The 14,782-nt window shown below is 30.4% G+C and overlaps 2 protein-coding genes across 2 annotated transcripts; both read left to right on the top strand.

Moving 5' to 3' along the window:
* Positions 1-8,588, top strand: Jhbp16 (Juvenile hormone binding protein 16). The gene is made up of 4 exons (XM_012363966.2): positions 1-1,270; positions 2,788-3,050; positions 4,911-5,022; positions 5,340-8,588. The coding sequence occupies exons 1-4, from the start codon at positions 1,207-1,209 to the stop codon at positions 5,633-5,635; spliced, it is 735 nt and encodes a 244-aa protein (XP_012219389.1). The 5' UTR covers positions 1-1,206; the 3' UTR covers positions 5,636-8,588.
* A 154-nt stretch (positions 8,589-8,742) lies between these two features.
* LOC105670442 (Juvenile hormone binding protein 2) lies at positions 8,743-14,392 on the top strand. The gene is made up of 4 exons (XM_012363962.2): positions 8,743-9,050; positions 10,437-10,724; positions 11,835-11,984; positions 12,374-14,392. Exons 1-4 carry the CDS (start codon positions 8,882-8,884, stop codon positions 12,523-12,525), a joined length of 759 nt encoding a protein of 252 aa, XP_012219385.1. The 5' UTR covers positions 8,743-8,881; the 3' UTR covers positions 12,526-14,392.
* Positions 14,393-14,782: the final 390 nt, after the last annotated feature.

Raw genomic sequence — 14,782 nt, 5'->3', positions numbered from 1 at the left:
GCTAAAATATTCCTATGCTTGCCTGTGAATGGTACGTATGATACCTACCTGAGAGAAATGTGCAATCAGCTCGTAGAAGAAGTGCAATGATCCCTTAAGGCAAATATCTCTCTCTTTTCTCGTTTTGTATTTTTCAAGGACTCGCTCATCTGCAAACTTGTATTACATTGAACTACCATAGAACAGCATTACAGGATAACAGTCGAAGCATGTTCCAAGGTCTTGCGCGTTGCCGAGATTAACATCTTCACCGTCCTTGAGTCTTCTGTTAAAAATTTAAATGAGCAAATAGCGATATGAATCATTTAATATTTGAATTTTTTAATGCTTATTATCTGATTATTTAAGCGTGCTTTGTAACTGCATAATAAGAATGTGAATACTTAAAGTCTTCAAAAATGTTTTGCACAATAAAAAATATACTGTGGCTGTGAAAATTAATTAGCTCCTTTTTATCAAAGTTGATAAATATTTAAAAGTTAATTTACTTTCTATTTAAAATTTTGAGTATTTTTGCATTTAAAATGTACATAAATAATATAAAATGTCATTTTTTTAAATTCCGAACTTCTATTGTTTCAAAATAAATTTTCAAGGTATAAATTTAATACGAAAAGATAATTCATAAAAAGTTTAGCGCAAAATGTTGTCGCAACTAGATCATAATTTTTACGTGTAATATAAAAAAATATCTCGTGCACAAGATATGTGTATCAAAATTTTTTTTACATTTGTTTGTATTTCCATAATCTGTTACAAATTGTTCCGCCTTTAACCGCGCACAGCAATGCAATGTTAGGTAATCCGTTGCACGAGACCCGTTTTCTCCTTCTATCGTGGACGTTCCTTCGCACGAAGAAAACTTGCCCGAATGTCTGAACGGGAGGGAAAAGAGACTTTTTAGAGGTAGTTCCCACTCCTGTTCGAAATATATTGTTGACTTCGTAAAGTTCTCCTACTACTGTACACTCGTGTGATTGTATAATAAGATCCAGTAAAAATTCTTAACTCGGATGAGGTTTCGTCTCTTCTCACATCAGATGTATTGCAAACGGTGAAAGTATAAGGAACGCATTTCTCGTCCGCATGGTGTTCCGAGTAAATCATTGTTGATCGTAAGTGTCAAAAAGAGTCTCTTCGGCGTACTTCAGGTTCATTACACGGAGACAAAAAAGAAAGAGAGAGAGAGAGAGATCAAACGGAAAGATGCAGCCGAAGATATTCTTCTTGCTTGCGCTGCTGATGTACACTTCGACGGCCGACGATTTCGGTGAGTACGTCCGTTGACTTTAATGACTGTTTGCGCGAGGAATTTTGATGCCAGTGATTTCCATGCTCCGTATCGACAAAGAAAGTGCATAATAGTTGCATAGAATTCAATGCAGTGGTGTGCAGTGATGGAATATATAATAAATTAGTGCTCATGTCAATATTCTGATTGTTACAATTTAAGTGAATTCAATGTTTTTATTAGTTATCTCGAAATACTTTATTACATAATTTCAATAAGTTTCTTTGTCTTTCTTTTATGAATTAAAATTTTTTCAATTTTTCTCTTGAAATTAATAAATTAAATTTAGAAATTATTTATGTAAAGTGACTACATCATGGTAATTTTTATTTTACTAAAATCTATTGTATTTTTTGTTATATTATGATTTAGCTGAATTATAAAAATAACGTGTGAACATATGAAGCATTCGATAGGACACTCTGCGATCATTTTCTCCTGAAATTTCTCTCAGTTGCCGAAACTTTCGTAATCAGTTAGCATGCGTCACGTTAAATTGCATGATTGTGTATTAAAAAAAAAAAAAATACAGCGAGTGATAGGGGTCAACACGAAATATTACTTTCACTGATCGGTCAAAGAAAACAGAGTTTGAGGATGAAATAAAACACTCCATCAAAATATTTTATTTAAATAAAATTGCCGACGTAAGGAACCGTATAATCTAAATAAATAAGTTTCTTGTTCGCGTTTACATAACCTAAGAATCTAGTGCTACTTTCATTGAAAGCTTCGTACATCGTTGCGATATATTCTCTTGTGCGTTGTGCTCTAGCATAATCAAAAAAAGAAAATACAGTTTTACCTGAAGTGTCGTAATGAATTTACAAAACAAAGTAGTGTTTATAGGCTGCATTACAGTTTCGCTTCAAGAACCATTTTTAAAACCAGTTTTAAAAAAAATGTAACCAATCAATTAAAATCGTCTGTTCGCTAACATATTACATAATGATCTTATTTTGTAAGAGAATGTGGAATACAGGAATCAATGTTCTCAAGAAAAAGTGTAACATGTTATCAGAACCGAGATGTTTAAAAGTGAAAGTTCCATTATGTGCAATTGCGCGTGTTACATTCAATGCTAATTAATAAATTCTCACTATAATCCACTGCTAATGCGCACTAAACTTAATTCAGTTCTTAAGAACAATTTATTTGTGAATTTTTCACAACATTGTTCTCCATTGAGATCAAAATAAAATATCTCATTCTCAACTTATTGTAGATAAATCAGAAAGTAAAAAAACAGGAAATGTAGATCAAAATGACTCGCATAAAATATATTTTAAAGAACTTTTTAAATGAAAAACGTCTCTTTACTTTTTTACTTTTACGATAATTTGTTTTTTTCTCTAAATCTTTTAGTTTGTGTGCGCGTGTACACATAGACTTAATTCTTGAATCATTAACTTTAATGATTTTTTTTATATATTCTTTTTCATAACGCAATGTATATTTAACCGATAAATCGACTGTCAATCATGTGTTGTTTTTAGAGGATCATTTTAAAAACTGTCATCCTAATATGTTGGGTTTCGACGTCTGTATACGAGAAGGATTAAATGCGATTCGACCTTATTTCAAAACCGGTCTGCCGAAATACAATGTGCCCCCGTTTGATCCGTTTTTTGCCAAAGAGATAACGGCCACGAGAGGGGTTACAAATTTTGGCTTTACTTTAATTCTTCGAAATGTCACTGAAACCGGATGGTCCAACAGTAAAGTGACAAAATTCACCTCCGATTTAAAAAACAACAAGGTACATGTACATAAAAATATCATGCTACTTATCGCATCCCAGTTAGTACATGTTCGTTTCAGAAACGTTTCACAAATGTTTCTTCGAAACGTTTTATAACGGTTCTTAAAAACGTTTCTCATTGGTTAAAATGTCAATTCAAAAAACGTTACAAGAAACGTAATTTTTGGACAAAAAACGTTTAAGAAACGATCAAAAAAATGGTTTTTTTTAATCCACGTGCAAAAAAAATAAATTTTTTTTCACGGAACTAATAAAATAATACATTTACATACATGTATTATTGTGTATAAATGCTTAAAGACATCTAAAAAATGTCTAAAATTTTTTGGACATCTAGTTATCTTTTAGATATCTAAAAGACATTTGTGCTGCTTGGTACACACACATAGCATTTATATACAGGGTGATTCAAAATAACCTGATGTCTTTGCAATGCCATATTCTTGAGCGAATTCTGAGACGATTTTTCCTTTTACAAAATTTTGTCCAAAGCTTAGTTTTCGAGTTATAATTGAAAACAGGTAGCAACTTATGAGTTCGGTACAACGGGAAGGCAGGGACGCGCAACGTATAATGAGACTGTCAAGTGTTTACTATCGTCTCATGACGCATTGCACCGTCCCTGCCTGTCCGTTGTATCGGACTCGTAAGTAGCAAACTATTTTCAATTAGAACTCGAAAACTAAGCTTCAGACAAAATTTTGTAAAAGGAAAAATCGTCTCAGAATTCGCTCAAAAATATGGCATTGCAAGGACATCAGGTTATTTTGAATTACCCTGTATATATATAATGCATTTTATATACACTCAAAAAAATATTTCGCTGATGTAGTTAGATTTCAAGATATCGCAACAAGAATGTATCGCTATTTTTCGTATCTGTAAAAACATTGTTTGTCACATATAGAATTTATAGCAGTAATGTTCTAGCAATAGCTTCTGAAAAATTTAGGTACCATTGCTAAATGTTATTCATTGCATGATCTAACACGTGATTGATCTTATATAGATAGACGTTTTAGAGAAACTTTCTTTTTAAAGTTCACAAATAATACAGATATATATTCTGTTTCTGTCATCTAAACTGATTAAGTAATTACATATGCAATATCACAACAGTTGCTAATCATTTATCTGTTTTAGTTAATTTTTTACACCTAGAAAATTTTAGCTATTATTGCAAGATCATTTTTTTAAGTGTATTATATATTTTTCGCGAATAAAGGAAAAAACATTTTTTTTCTTTTATTTATGAAAAAAAATGTATATGTTCATATAAATGCAATAGTTAATATATTTTTTGCAATGTTACAATAAAATATCACAAATATAGTATTTAATTCATCACAATGACATAGTAAATTGATGTAGTAAATATCAATATATCATAATATCAATATCACAAATATAGTAAAATATAATATTTAAAAAAAATCTTATACTAAATTATTTTTATTAATTAAACTTATAATATATTATGTAACTTTTATTACATTAAATTCTTAAAAAGCATTTAAACAACTAAAGAAAAATATATGAAGAAAATTAAGACACAAATTAAATTTTAAAAAATTTTCCTGTTATTATTTCTGTAAAAATTAAAAATATTTTTAAAACGTGGAAAAACGTTTCTTAAATTATGGTTCCGAAAACGTTTCTTATTGATGTTCGACGGTTAAAAAACATTAGATACATATAAGAAACGTATATGAAACGAACATGTGCTACCTGAGATATTCTTGTATTGCATTTATCTCGCATATTGCAAATTATAAATATATTTTGAGATAAACTTTCGTATAATATAATAAGCAAAAAATTAACTTATTAAATAATTTTAAATATTGTATTAATTAGGTTGTGTATACGCAAAGTTTCCCGGAAAAAGCGTTGACAGGTAATTACGAATTTAAAGGCGCACTTTTCAGCTCTTCTATTGCTAACAAAGGAAGATTTACACTCACTCTGTGTAAGTACTAATAATAAACTCATATATGATTAATAAATTTATTTCCTACACGTATGTTACTATTTATATAAAAATGGCATAAAAATTAAAATAGAGTTTAAAATTTGAAAAAATTCTAATTTATTTGCAAGTATTTTTTTTCAAAATAACTATAAAAGAGTCAAATTTAATTTTTCATTTTAGTCACATTCGACATATTTTTTATCGGTAATACTGTCGAATATAAACTAAAAACAAAATAATTCAATATTGCTGCAGTAAAGAATAAGTAGCTTTTTTATTATTTGTATTCTTGTTGATGTAGAAAATATTTTCAGATGATCTAATACAAACAACCACTGTGACCAAAGTTCCAGGACAGAAAGTGCGCGCCCAGATGGATGTTCAGATCATTAGAGATTTAAAACTCCACATTACAAATCTTGTATTCGGCAGGGAATACATCGAAAATATGCTAGATAGAATAATCAATTCTGCCTGGCAACCGGGTTTCGTGATCACGAGACGTCTGATCAACGAACTCGTTTCGACCGCTTTTACGGAAATCTTCGACAAAGCCTTCCGCAATTTTCCCTTCGAGCAGATATTCAAACAGAAATTGTCTATAAATTAGATCAATTACAGCTTTGAAGTATTATTAAAGCTGAATCGATGAAACACATATCTTCATTAATAAATAAGAAAGTAAATTATTTGCCAGTTCAAAAACAGCCCGTGGTTACATAAGAAAGCGAAATTTATTTAGATGGATTTTGTGAAATTTCGTGCAATTCTCTTGTCATGTTTACATAATAAGTTTCACTATAATAAGTTTCATAAAAATCAATATAAATTAGCATATAAGATATGAAGCTACATTAAATAAATATATATATATTTTTTTTTATAATTTTTATATCATTGTGTTATGTATCTTACATAAATTATTTAATAAATTTCTAAAATAAAACGGAAAAACGGTTTACATCTTTTTTAAAATTATTTCTATTTTTTAATCTAATTTCCTAAAAAACCAAGCAAATAAGTTAGATATGATAATAAATCTTCAATTCTTCATTGATTTTTCTTTTTGAAACATTTATATGAGGACGCGCATTGTCTTGTTGATAGCAAACGCGACTTCTATCTTGCGGAAAACTTTTTCGTACACAAAATTCGTCAATTGTTGAGATATAAAATGCACTTTTATCCAAGATTATCGCAGCTTTAATGATTTCAGAAATTTTTAATCGGGGATTCTCTAAAATCTGATATTATTTACATTTTATTCTGCAAACTTTTTAAATAATCTACGTGCTACCACTGGATAACTTTATATATACAAATCAACTTTTATATACAAATCAACTATATTTTTGTCACTTATAAATGTTGCATATCGAGTTTATATTGCAAGTTAGTTTTAATCAAAAACAAAACGTGGGGATATTTCTTTTTCTAAATAGAAATCTACTTTGAAAGGCCGTGGTCATCAACCTCTTATACGGGACCTCTTATACAGAATATACGGACACATCGTGAGACATTGGGCCAAAGAATATTGATATGCGAATTAAAATTTTATGCATAACGTATAATGCTAATTAATTTCCAATAACCGAAGCGCTGAATTTATAATCAACAATCACATTAATTCGATTGTATCATTCCACTCCGATGATTTTAATGAGCGCAACGTTCTCGTTTCAACTTATTCGTTACAACAATGTGGAATATATATATATATAATAATACATAATATATATACATAATAACATGAATTCAAGAAAGCCGTACATTGCGAAAAAAATTTTTAAATAATTTTCACATTAGCTATTTTTTACAAAGTACAAATTTATCTTAATAATTTATACGAAAAAAAATTGCATAAGTTAAAATATGTGTCCAAATTTAAAAAGGTTATTTGTTATGCATACTATAATATGCATAAAATGCATAAAATAAAGAAAGTGTATAAAATAAAATATTATAATGTAAAAACAATTATTTCAAATGTAACACATTGCATAAAAATCACGTTAGTTAGTAAAACATTACAGATACAAAATTTCGCACATAAGCTTGTATTATCAAAACTAATTGATTTAACACGTTTAATAAATAAAAAATTTGATAGAATTATGTCTTTTTATAAATAATTACTCGGAGATCCGCTATAAAATTATGCGTTTCTCAGAATCATTTGCAGACTATCTTCCCGATTTTGTTTCTTGCTCACGTTTAGACGCAGGAAGCCTGATCGGTGACGGATGACGATCTTCCGCGAATATGCGCGCAAGCGAATCGGAAACGTGACTTAAAAATGAATGTGACCAAGGCGATTAACGGTGCTTAACGTTCTCCCTACTCTCATTTCGGTTGTTCCATGACGTCCACTTTGACGTCTATCGTACGTTTTCTTTCGCCTGTACTCGTCGCACATTTTTATCGGCAGCTACATATATGTATTGTAAACTGGAGATGCCCCCCATTCAACTTTTGCTATGCTTTCAAATTCAAGCTAAGCGCTTATACAGTTAAATTGCGCAATTTTATAGATTATTCAGTTGAATCAATAAAGCATACTCGATTTAATGCACGCAATGTACCTGCAATTGCTTACTTATTTGGTTCGCTAATTATGAGAAGTGGAGAAAACCCCTTTTTAGACATCTTTTCCAATCATTAAGCACGTGCTACTTCAATATCAGCGAGGATAAAAAAAAATTGTAAACAAATGTCTGCAATTATCGGGAAAGTAAGCGCGCTGATACATTAAATAATCAACGTTTTTTCATTTTTTTCGGGATATTCTTGGCGATAAATTGTATGAACGAGACGAAGCCGGCTTGTTAGAAGAATTCAATATCCCGTTGTTTGTTGCGGTTATTTGAAATTAGCGGTAAAAGTCACAAACAATCTTCTATGAAATTTGCACCGCTTCCTTTGTTTTTTCTCTCTAAGAAAGTTGCACGACAAAACCTATCGTAGCAATGGCATAACTTTATTTACGTTGATTTTAAAATTAATTCAATAATAAAATTTTAATATAAATTGCGATTTTATTGAAAACTTGTAGTTAACTTGTAGTTAAGAAGGGAATAAGAAATTTATATATACATATATAAAATTATAAAAAAAAGACAAATAATTTTTGTCTCAAGTTATTTTGACTAAATCTGCCAAATCGCGCCACGAAAGAATCATAAATACTTTTAGAAAGCTAGAAGCATGCGAAATAACTTGATATCATGAAAAAAGATACCTTTCTTTAGTACAAAGAAAGTCATAAAAGCAAAACTTTCGAACCCTGAAGAAGTCTATACAAGCTAATTTAGCATACATATAAAGAATATATGTATAAATTCTGAATTTTTAACAAGTCCATTAATTGAATAGATCACGTTCGCTTGAATTATAATAAAATGTAATATTCAATTTCTGAAAAGTAAGAGTAATTCCTTTTAGGAGACTTATGTCAATTTCGGCGCCTTTCCTCTAATTTAAAAGTTATGATCTTGAACCGATCTTGTATATTGACACAGACGTATATTCACATCTTTTTTTTATTTAACATTCAATTTGTTCTGGACCTATACATTGTATGTACAAAGAACATCAAAGAATCCGACCGACTCAGTGTCTTGCTCGACAACTTGATTCTCTTCTTTTTCTCCTTCGTGTTCAAGGCTAGTACAGCGGGGGGGCAATGTCAAGGTGGCCTATAAGGCTGGGTACATCCCTGCCAACCGATCATTCTTCGTCGAGAAACCTGATCGAGTTGCGCGGTTCGCCAGCTAATACCGGATCACAAAGTTGATCACAAAGTTGATCGTGAAGACAAAAAGAAAGTACGTGAATTTTCTTGCTGAACGAAGAAATGAGGGGTGCCGCGCTATTGTGCTACGCGTGCTTGTTGCTGGTCGGCGTCCAGGCTATTGGCAAGTACAGAGGTTTAGAATTTTTGGAACCGTGCTCCAGGAACGATCAGAGGCTAGAAGCTTGCCTCGCCAGAACGGCCAATGTACTCGTCGAACGCTTTCGTCAAGGTGAGCTTTATCAGTGTAAAGCAATCGATAACTTTTTTGTATGATTTTATAATATAATGCGCATACGAAGTGACAAAATTATAATTCAGCTAGTCATTCACGCAACACGAGTTTTGAAGCAAAAAACGAAGCTATATGAGTTATGATAAAAAATGTTATTAAATCTGATAGTCTAAGAGCGCGTCTGTAAACTTTTAGTATAAAAGATTAGTGCGCGTTATGCTTTATTTAAAAAAGTGGACACGATTTTGTAAAAGGCGTTCCCTTCTATTTTCTAGAATTTTTTGTTTTTTATTTCCAACTTCTGAATTTGATTGCATATTTGTATTTTAAATATATTAGAAGATTCTATCTAATTTAAAAATAGAATTCGAGCGCATATAAGATAAAAGTTAAAATAAATTTCTTCTAATTTTTTTTATTTTAAAACAATGTGACATTCACTGTGACAACAATGTGACTCTTATTATAATAACTTATATGTACATAGTATGTGCAAAGAATCTTGGAACAGTGCAGTCTATGTTTCACGTACCAAGTGAAGGTAACAGATAATTGAACTTTGCGGTTGCTGAAGCGTACGCTCGCGCACTTCTCTATTTTCAATTTTTTTTTTATTTTGCGTAGTTCGCAGGAAATGTTGGCAATTCCGTTACTATTAGCATATGCAACATTTTTGATAAAATATTTTGATAATTTGAAGATTTAATCGAATTCAATGGATGTAAATTGTTACTTTTCAACTGTTAACAGTATTTTTAGAATAAAATTTTAAATAAATAAAATTTTAAATAAATAAAATTTTAAATAAATAAAATTAGTTAAAGTTTTGTTATAATTTATCCTTTTTTTATATACTCGAAATTTTGAGAAAAGTGCCAAACTTTATGATAATACAAGTGATTAGTAAATAAACTGAAAGTTGAAAGTCTGAAACTGACCGGTTTCACAACCACGTGGTTTAACGATGGATGCGGGTTATAACGGTGTATTCGAATGGTCACCCAGTGTCCTACATTCTACTCATTTCATGGTATTGCTCCAGGTGCGGGAGCAATAGCTTTCTTACCAACAATGTATTAGAGAGAAGCTATTGTAAATTCATTTTTCAAATTAATCAATTTTGTAAAATAAAAATTACAAAATTGATTAATAAACGGAAAAATTGATATTACATTAATCTGTCGATAAAAATAAAACATTATTTATTTCTGTAGATCAAACTGTTTCAATTGCAACGATTCAGTTATTGTTAATTATAATAATTAAAAGTTGAGATTTTTGAGAACTTCGAGTTTTGCAAGATTGCGCGCAAGTTTTATTACGCTGGAAGAACTACGTTTCTTGCGACGAAGCATATTACTACGTTTCAACTTCTTTTTCCAGGTCTACCGCAACTAGGTTACCCAGAAGTAGAACCAATTATTCTGGACGAGTTGCACATCGCGCTGGGAGGCGGCCCGAACGGCTACAGAGCGCAATTCAGAAATATTACAGCAAGAGGTGTATCTTCTCTGCGAATAACAGGCCTTAGGACGAGACTGAGTGATGACGAGGTGCAGTTACAGTTGGCCTTCAGCATTCCAAAAATTAGAGCGGGTGCTAGATACCGTTCTACCGGAACGTTGATCCTAGTCCAGGCTAGCGGAGCTGGCGATTATTGGGGCGAGTACGGTAAGTCCTGGAACAATACAATGAATTAATTACGCTGTTCAATAGCGTAACATATTTGATATACGACTGTGTTAATTGTTATATAAAATACGACTACGTAAAACATGTATATATTATATATTACTATAAAAATATTAATAGCATTAATATTAATATTTTTATAGTTCATAATTAATAGCATTAATTATGTATTTATTTAAAACATATGCAGATCAATTTTCGCCGTCCGCTCGTAAAATGCCACCGCGAGCATGTTGTGATTGCAGTAACTTTCACCGTCTGCGCAATATACATTTATTATCAATGAATTGCGTTTGTCGCAGTAAATGCCATTTCATGACATCCCAAACAGTTAAAGATAATAGTATAAACTGTGTATACACACATTCGAGCAAGTTTAAGCAATTGTAATATAGACATTATCTTTTATCAAGTACAATCAATTTAAAATTTATCGCATAAAACAATATTGAATAATTAATTATGATTGTACTAAAAATGTTTATGTAAAAAAATGTTATTTATTACCCTTGACAATGTTCGCCGCTAATACTGCGGTGTACTGACGATCACTGATCTTTGATATTGAACTCCTTACGAATGGCAACAAGATATACTCACTTGCTGTGAGACGGCACACTCTTTTTTGAATGATATGCGCGCTTTCTTAAAGACAGCGCGACACATAAGTCGTACTTTTTACCTGCAATTATATAATTTTTATAAGTAATATGCTCGACACTAATAATTTTAATAATTAAAAATTATTACACTTAGAAATTATTATACTTATTACCCAATTCTATTTATTGCATAAAAAAAATTATTAATAACATTTAGACTACATGTAGTTTTACAAAACAATTATAAAAATAATCGATGTAAACTGTATAAATATGTTGAAAATTCATTTGTTTAATTTATAATTATTTTACCACTTTTGTTTGATTTGTCATTGACAATAGAGTAGCTATTATTAAAGCAAAGCACGTCAGCCACACGTTTGCTGTAATTTATGTAAATTCATTGCGGTCTGCCCCTCTAATCCCTTATGCATATAGCATTCACTTTTTATCCTTCACAATTTCACACAAATTCTTGTGTTTGCAGAGGGTGTCAAGGCCAAGGTTTTTATTAGAGCAAAGCCGTTCTTGGTTGAAGGCCGTCGTTATCTTAGATTGCAGCAACTAAAAATGGATTTCAGCGTACAAAGTATCAAGATGGGAGTCGAAAATGTGCGCGACTCCAATAGCATATTGCGTAAGTGTTTCAATATTTGCGAAACGTTGAAGAATAAAAATCTTTACAATTCCAACGCACACATATATGCATACAAAAAATACAATAATATAATATATAAAAGCAAAATAATAATATTTATCCGGCTTTTATTAGCTTCTTCGGTTCTCTAATCTCTTGATTATACATATATCTTAATCGTTTATATTTAACATTCTTTCTTTCCATAATATTATTACTTATATATTTTTTTTTTAAATTGAGAAAAATCAGAATAAATACATACTCTTGTAACCTTGATCATTGATTGAGTGCTCGTTACAAAAGATTCCAACAACAAATTGAAAATTTAGATGGCCAAAAAAAAGAAGCCTTAAATTTTAACATTCAAATATTCTTTTTTTTTACAGTGGCAGCACTAAATCTCTTCATCAACACGAACAGTCAAGAATTACTGAAAGAGATGAAACCAGATCTCAGACGGAAGTTGGTACAAGTGATGACGACCTTCGTGGAGAAGTTATTTGCCCAGGTGCCGTACGACGCGTGGGTCGTGGATTAAGTCAAAAGCAAAAGTCGACTGTCGCTGCATCATTAGTGTAATTTTGAATCCTGAAGCGAGGCTCAAGGGGGAAGAAAAAGGAATCTTCGCGGAAGTCGGACATGCGACAAGCAATAAAGATGTTGTGTTTAAAACTACAATGGAAATACCGAATGGCAGAATGTCACGCGGTGAAACTGGTATTTCCGAGGGTCAAAAAAAAAAGCTTGCGTATAACGATGAATGGTCTCTCTAATCTTGCGCGCGAATTGCCTGAGAAGCATCTGCCACTGCCAAGGTCAAATAATTGCGTATAAATGCATAGCATATACTATACAGGGTATTTTGTAAGATATTCATGTCGACTTCCAAGCGAATGTTCAGCAAAAATATTAAACTTAATATTCTTTTCTATCTTTTTGTAAAAATTTTTAGAGCACAGTTATGATGATTTGCGCAAAAAGTAAAAATCATAAAAATTTCAAAGATGCACGTCAATGTAATAAATAATTATATATACACACATAGATAATTTAGGGAAAACATCGATTGCGAATAATTCGTAATTAATCTTTCTGGCTTCTGTTTGTTTGCAATTAGTTTGCCATTTTTTTCCATGTTTGCTTCACTAGTGATATTGAAGGAGCTAAACTAACGATTAATCACTCCAAGTATTTTATATAATGACGTATTTAAGTAATGACATGATTAGATATATCTGCATTTTCATACATATTCATTTTTATTAAGTAACATTAATATACACATGCTGATACAAAACTAAATAGTAAATAAGATTTGCCGAAAGATTTGGACAATCGTAGATCGTATAAATTTTATGCATATAAATTTTATGTACATATCATTTTTACACGTCCTCCTCTTTTTATTAAATAAGAACACTTGTATTGCTTATTTATCGAGCACTCATGTGTTAGTTATCTTTTGTTTCGAAATAAACGGTAGCGTTTCAACTTTGTCTCAGATTTTATTTTTATCACCTCTAAGTTTTTTAAAAGTTTGCATTTTTATTAATACATTATTTAAATGCTAATTACATTTATACATGCTGTACATAGCAGTTTCTATCTTATTTTATTTTATTTTTTTAATTTTACGTTTGCATGTAATTAGACAAATGTGGAATAGTAGGACAATGACGCAAGAGCAATAATATATTCATTACTAATTGTAAGATAAATTATGTGGAAACTCAATGACTTTTAAATTACGCATAGTAATTGTTTATAGAATCCATAATATTGCTTGGTAGCTATTGTTCTGCAACGAGAATGTTGTAATTGTATGCGTCAAACTATTCTGATCGGAAATTCACTATGCGATTCAGCGATGCATTTTATTCTCGCTTCACTTTACGACACCGCATCATTTAAATTCCGCACGCATGACTGCTATCACAGGGATCTGTGACAATTATAAGATAAAAATAAGATAAAAATTAATGATGATAGCCTTGGGATAATAAAATAATCGGAAAACTAAATTATTATTAACGTCGTGAATTATTTTTCAGACTCACAGATTATCTGTTTCAATAACCAGCGATAATAACGATTGCATTTACAATGCAATGTTATGAATATGAATAAAATTTTAAATACTCAAGTACAGTATGTGTTTTCTGATTTTCTACAATCATAAGTCATTGAGGCAAATATTTACTCGAAGATAACAGCTAATGTATTCCTAGAATTTTAAAATTCCAACTTTTTGTGTGCAACAATTAAATATATATATGATTAAGAATTAAGTAACAACTCGTACGACGAGACAGTAAATGTAAAAAATATTACAGCATAATAATTATATGTGTAGTAAGATTGTAGTGTAAATCTGATAATAATAAATTATATTTCTTCAAACTAAATCATGTTTTTTTTCTAAGAATTCTGCTGAGCAGACATATTATTCTCGTAGAAAAAATGCAATACACTTAGTCATTGGTAATAATATGTATTTTTCTTTTTCCAATAAAAAGTTATATAATTAAAAATATATTACTTATAAAGCAAAGAGATAATAAATAAAGTTTTATAAACTTTTTAAATAAATCTCAGTGGTTTGCGTGCGTATAATAGCAAAAGTACATTTTTTTATAAAGACAAAAAGACAAAGTCGTTATATCAATACTTAACAAATACTTAGAAAGAATTATATTTCTTTTTGTATATTTTTATGTATTTGTTTATGCAAATTTCTTATAATTTGTATGTTATATAGATACCATAATCTTTTTCTTGCGCATAAACCAAAGTGC

The sequence above is a fragment of the Linepithema humile genome, chromosome 1 (assembly GCF_040581485.1).
Source record: "Linepithema humile isolate Giens D197 chromosome 1, Lhum_UNIL_v1.0, whole genome shotgun sequence".
NCBI lineage: Eukaryota > Metazoa > Arthropoda > Insecta > Hymenoptera > Formicidae > Linepithema > Linepithema humile.
This window is presented reverse-complemented; position numbering and strand designations above follow the sequence as displayed.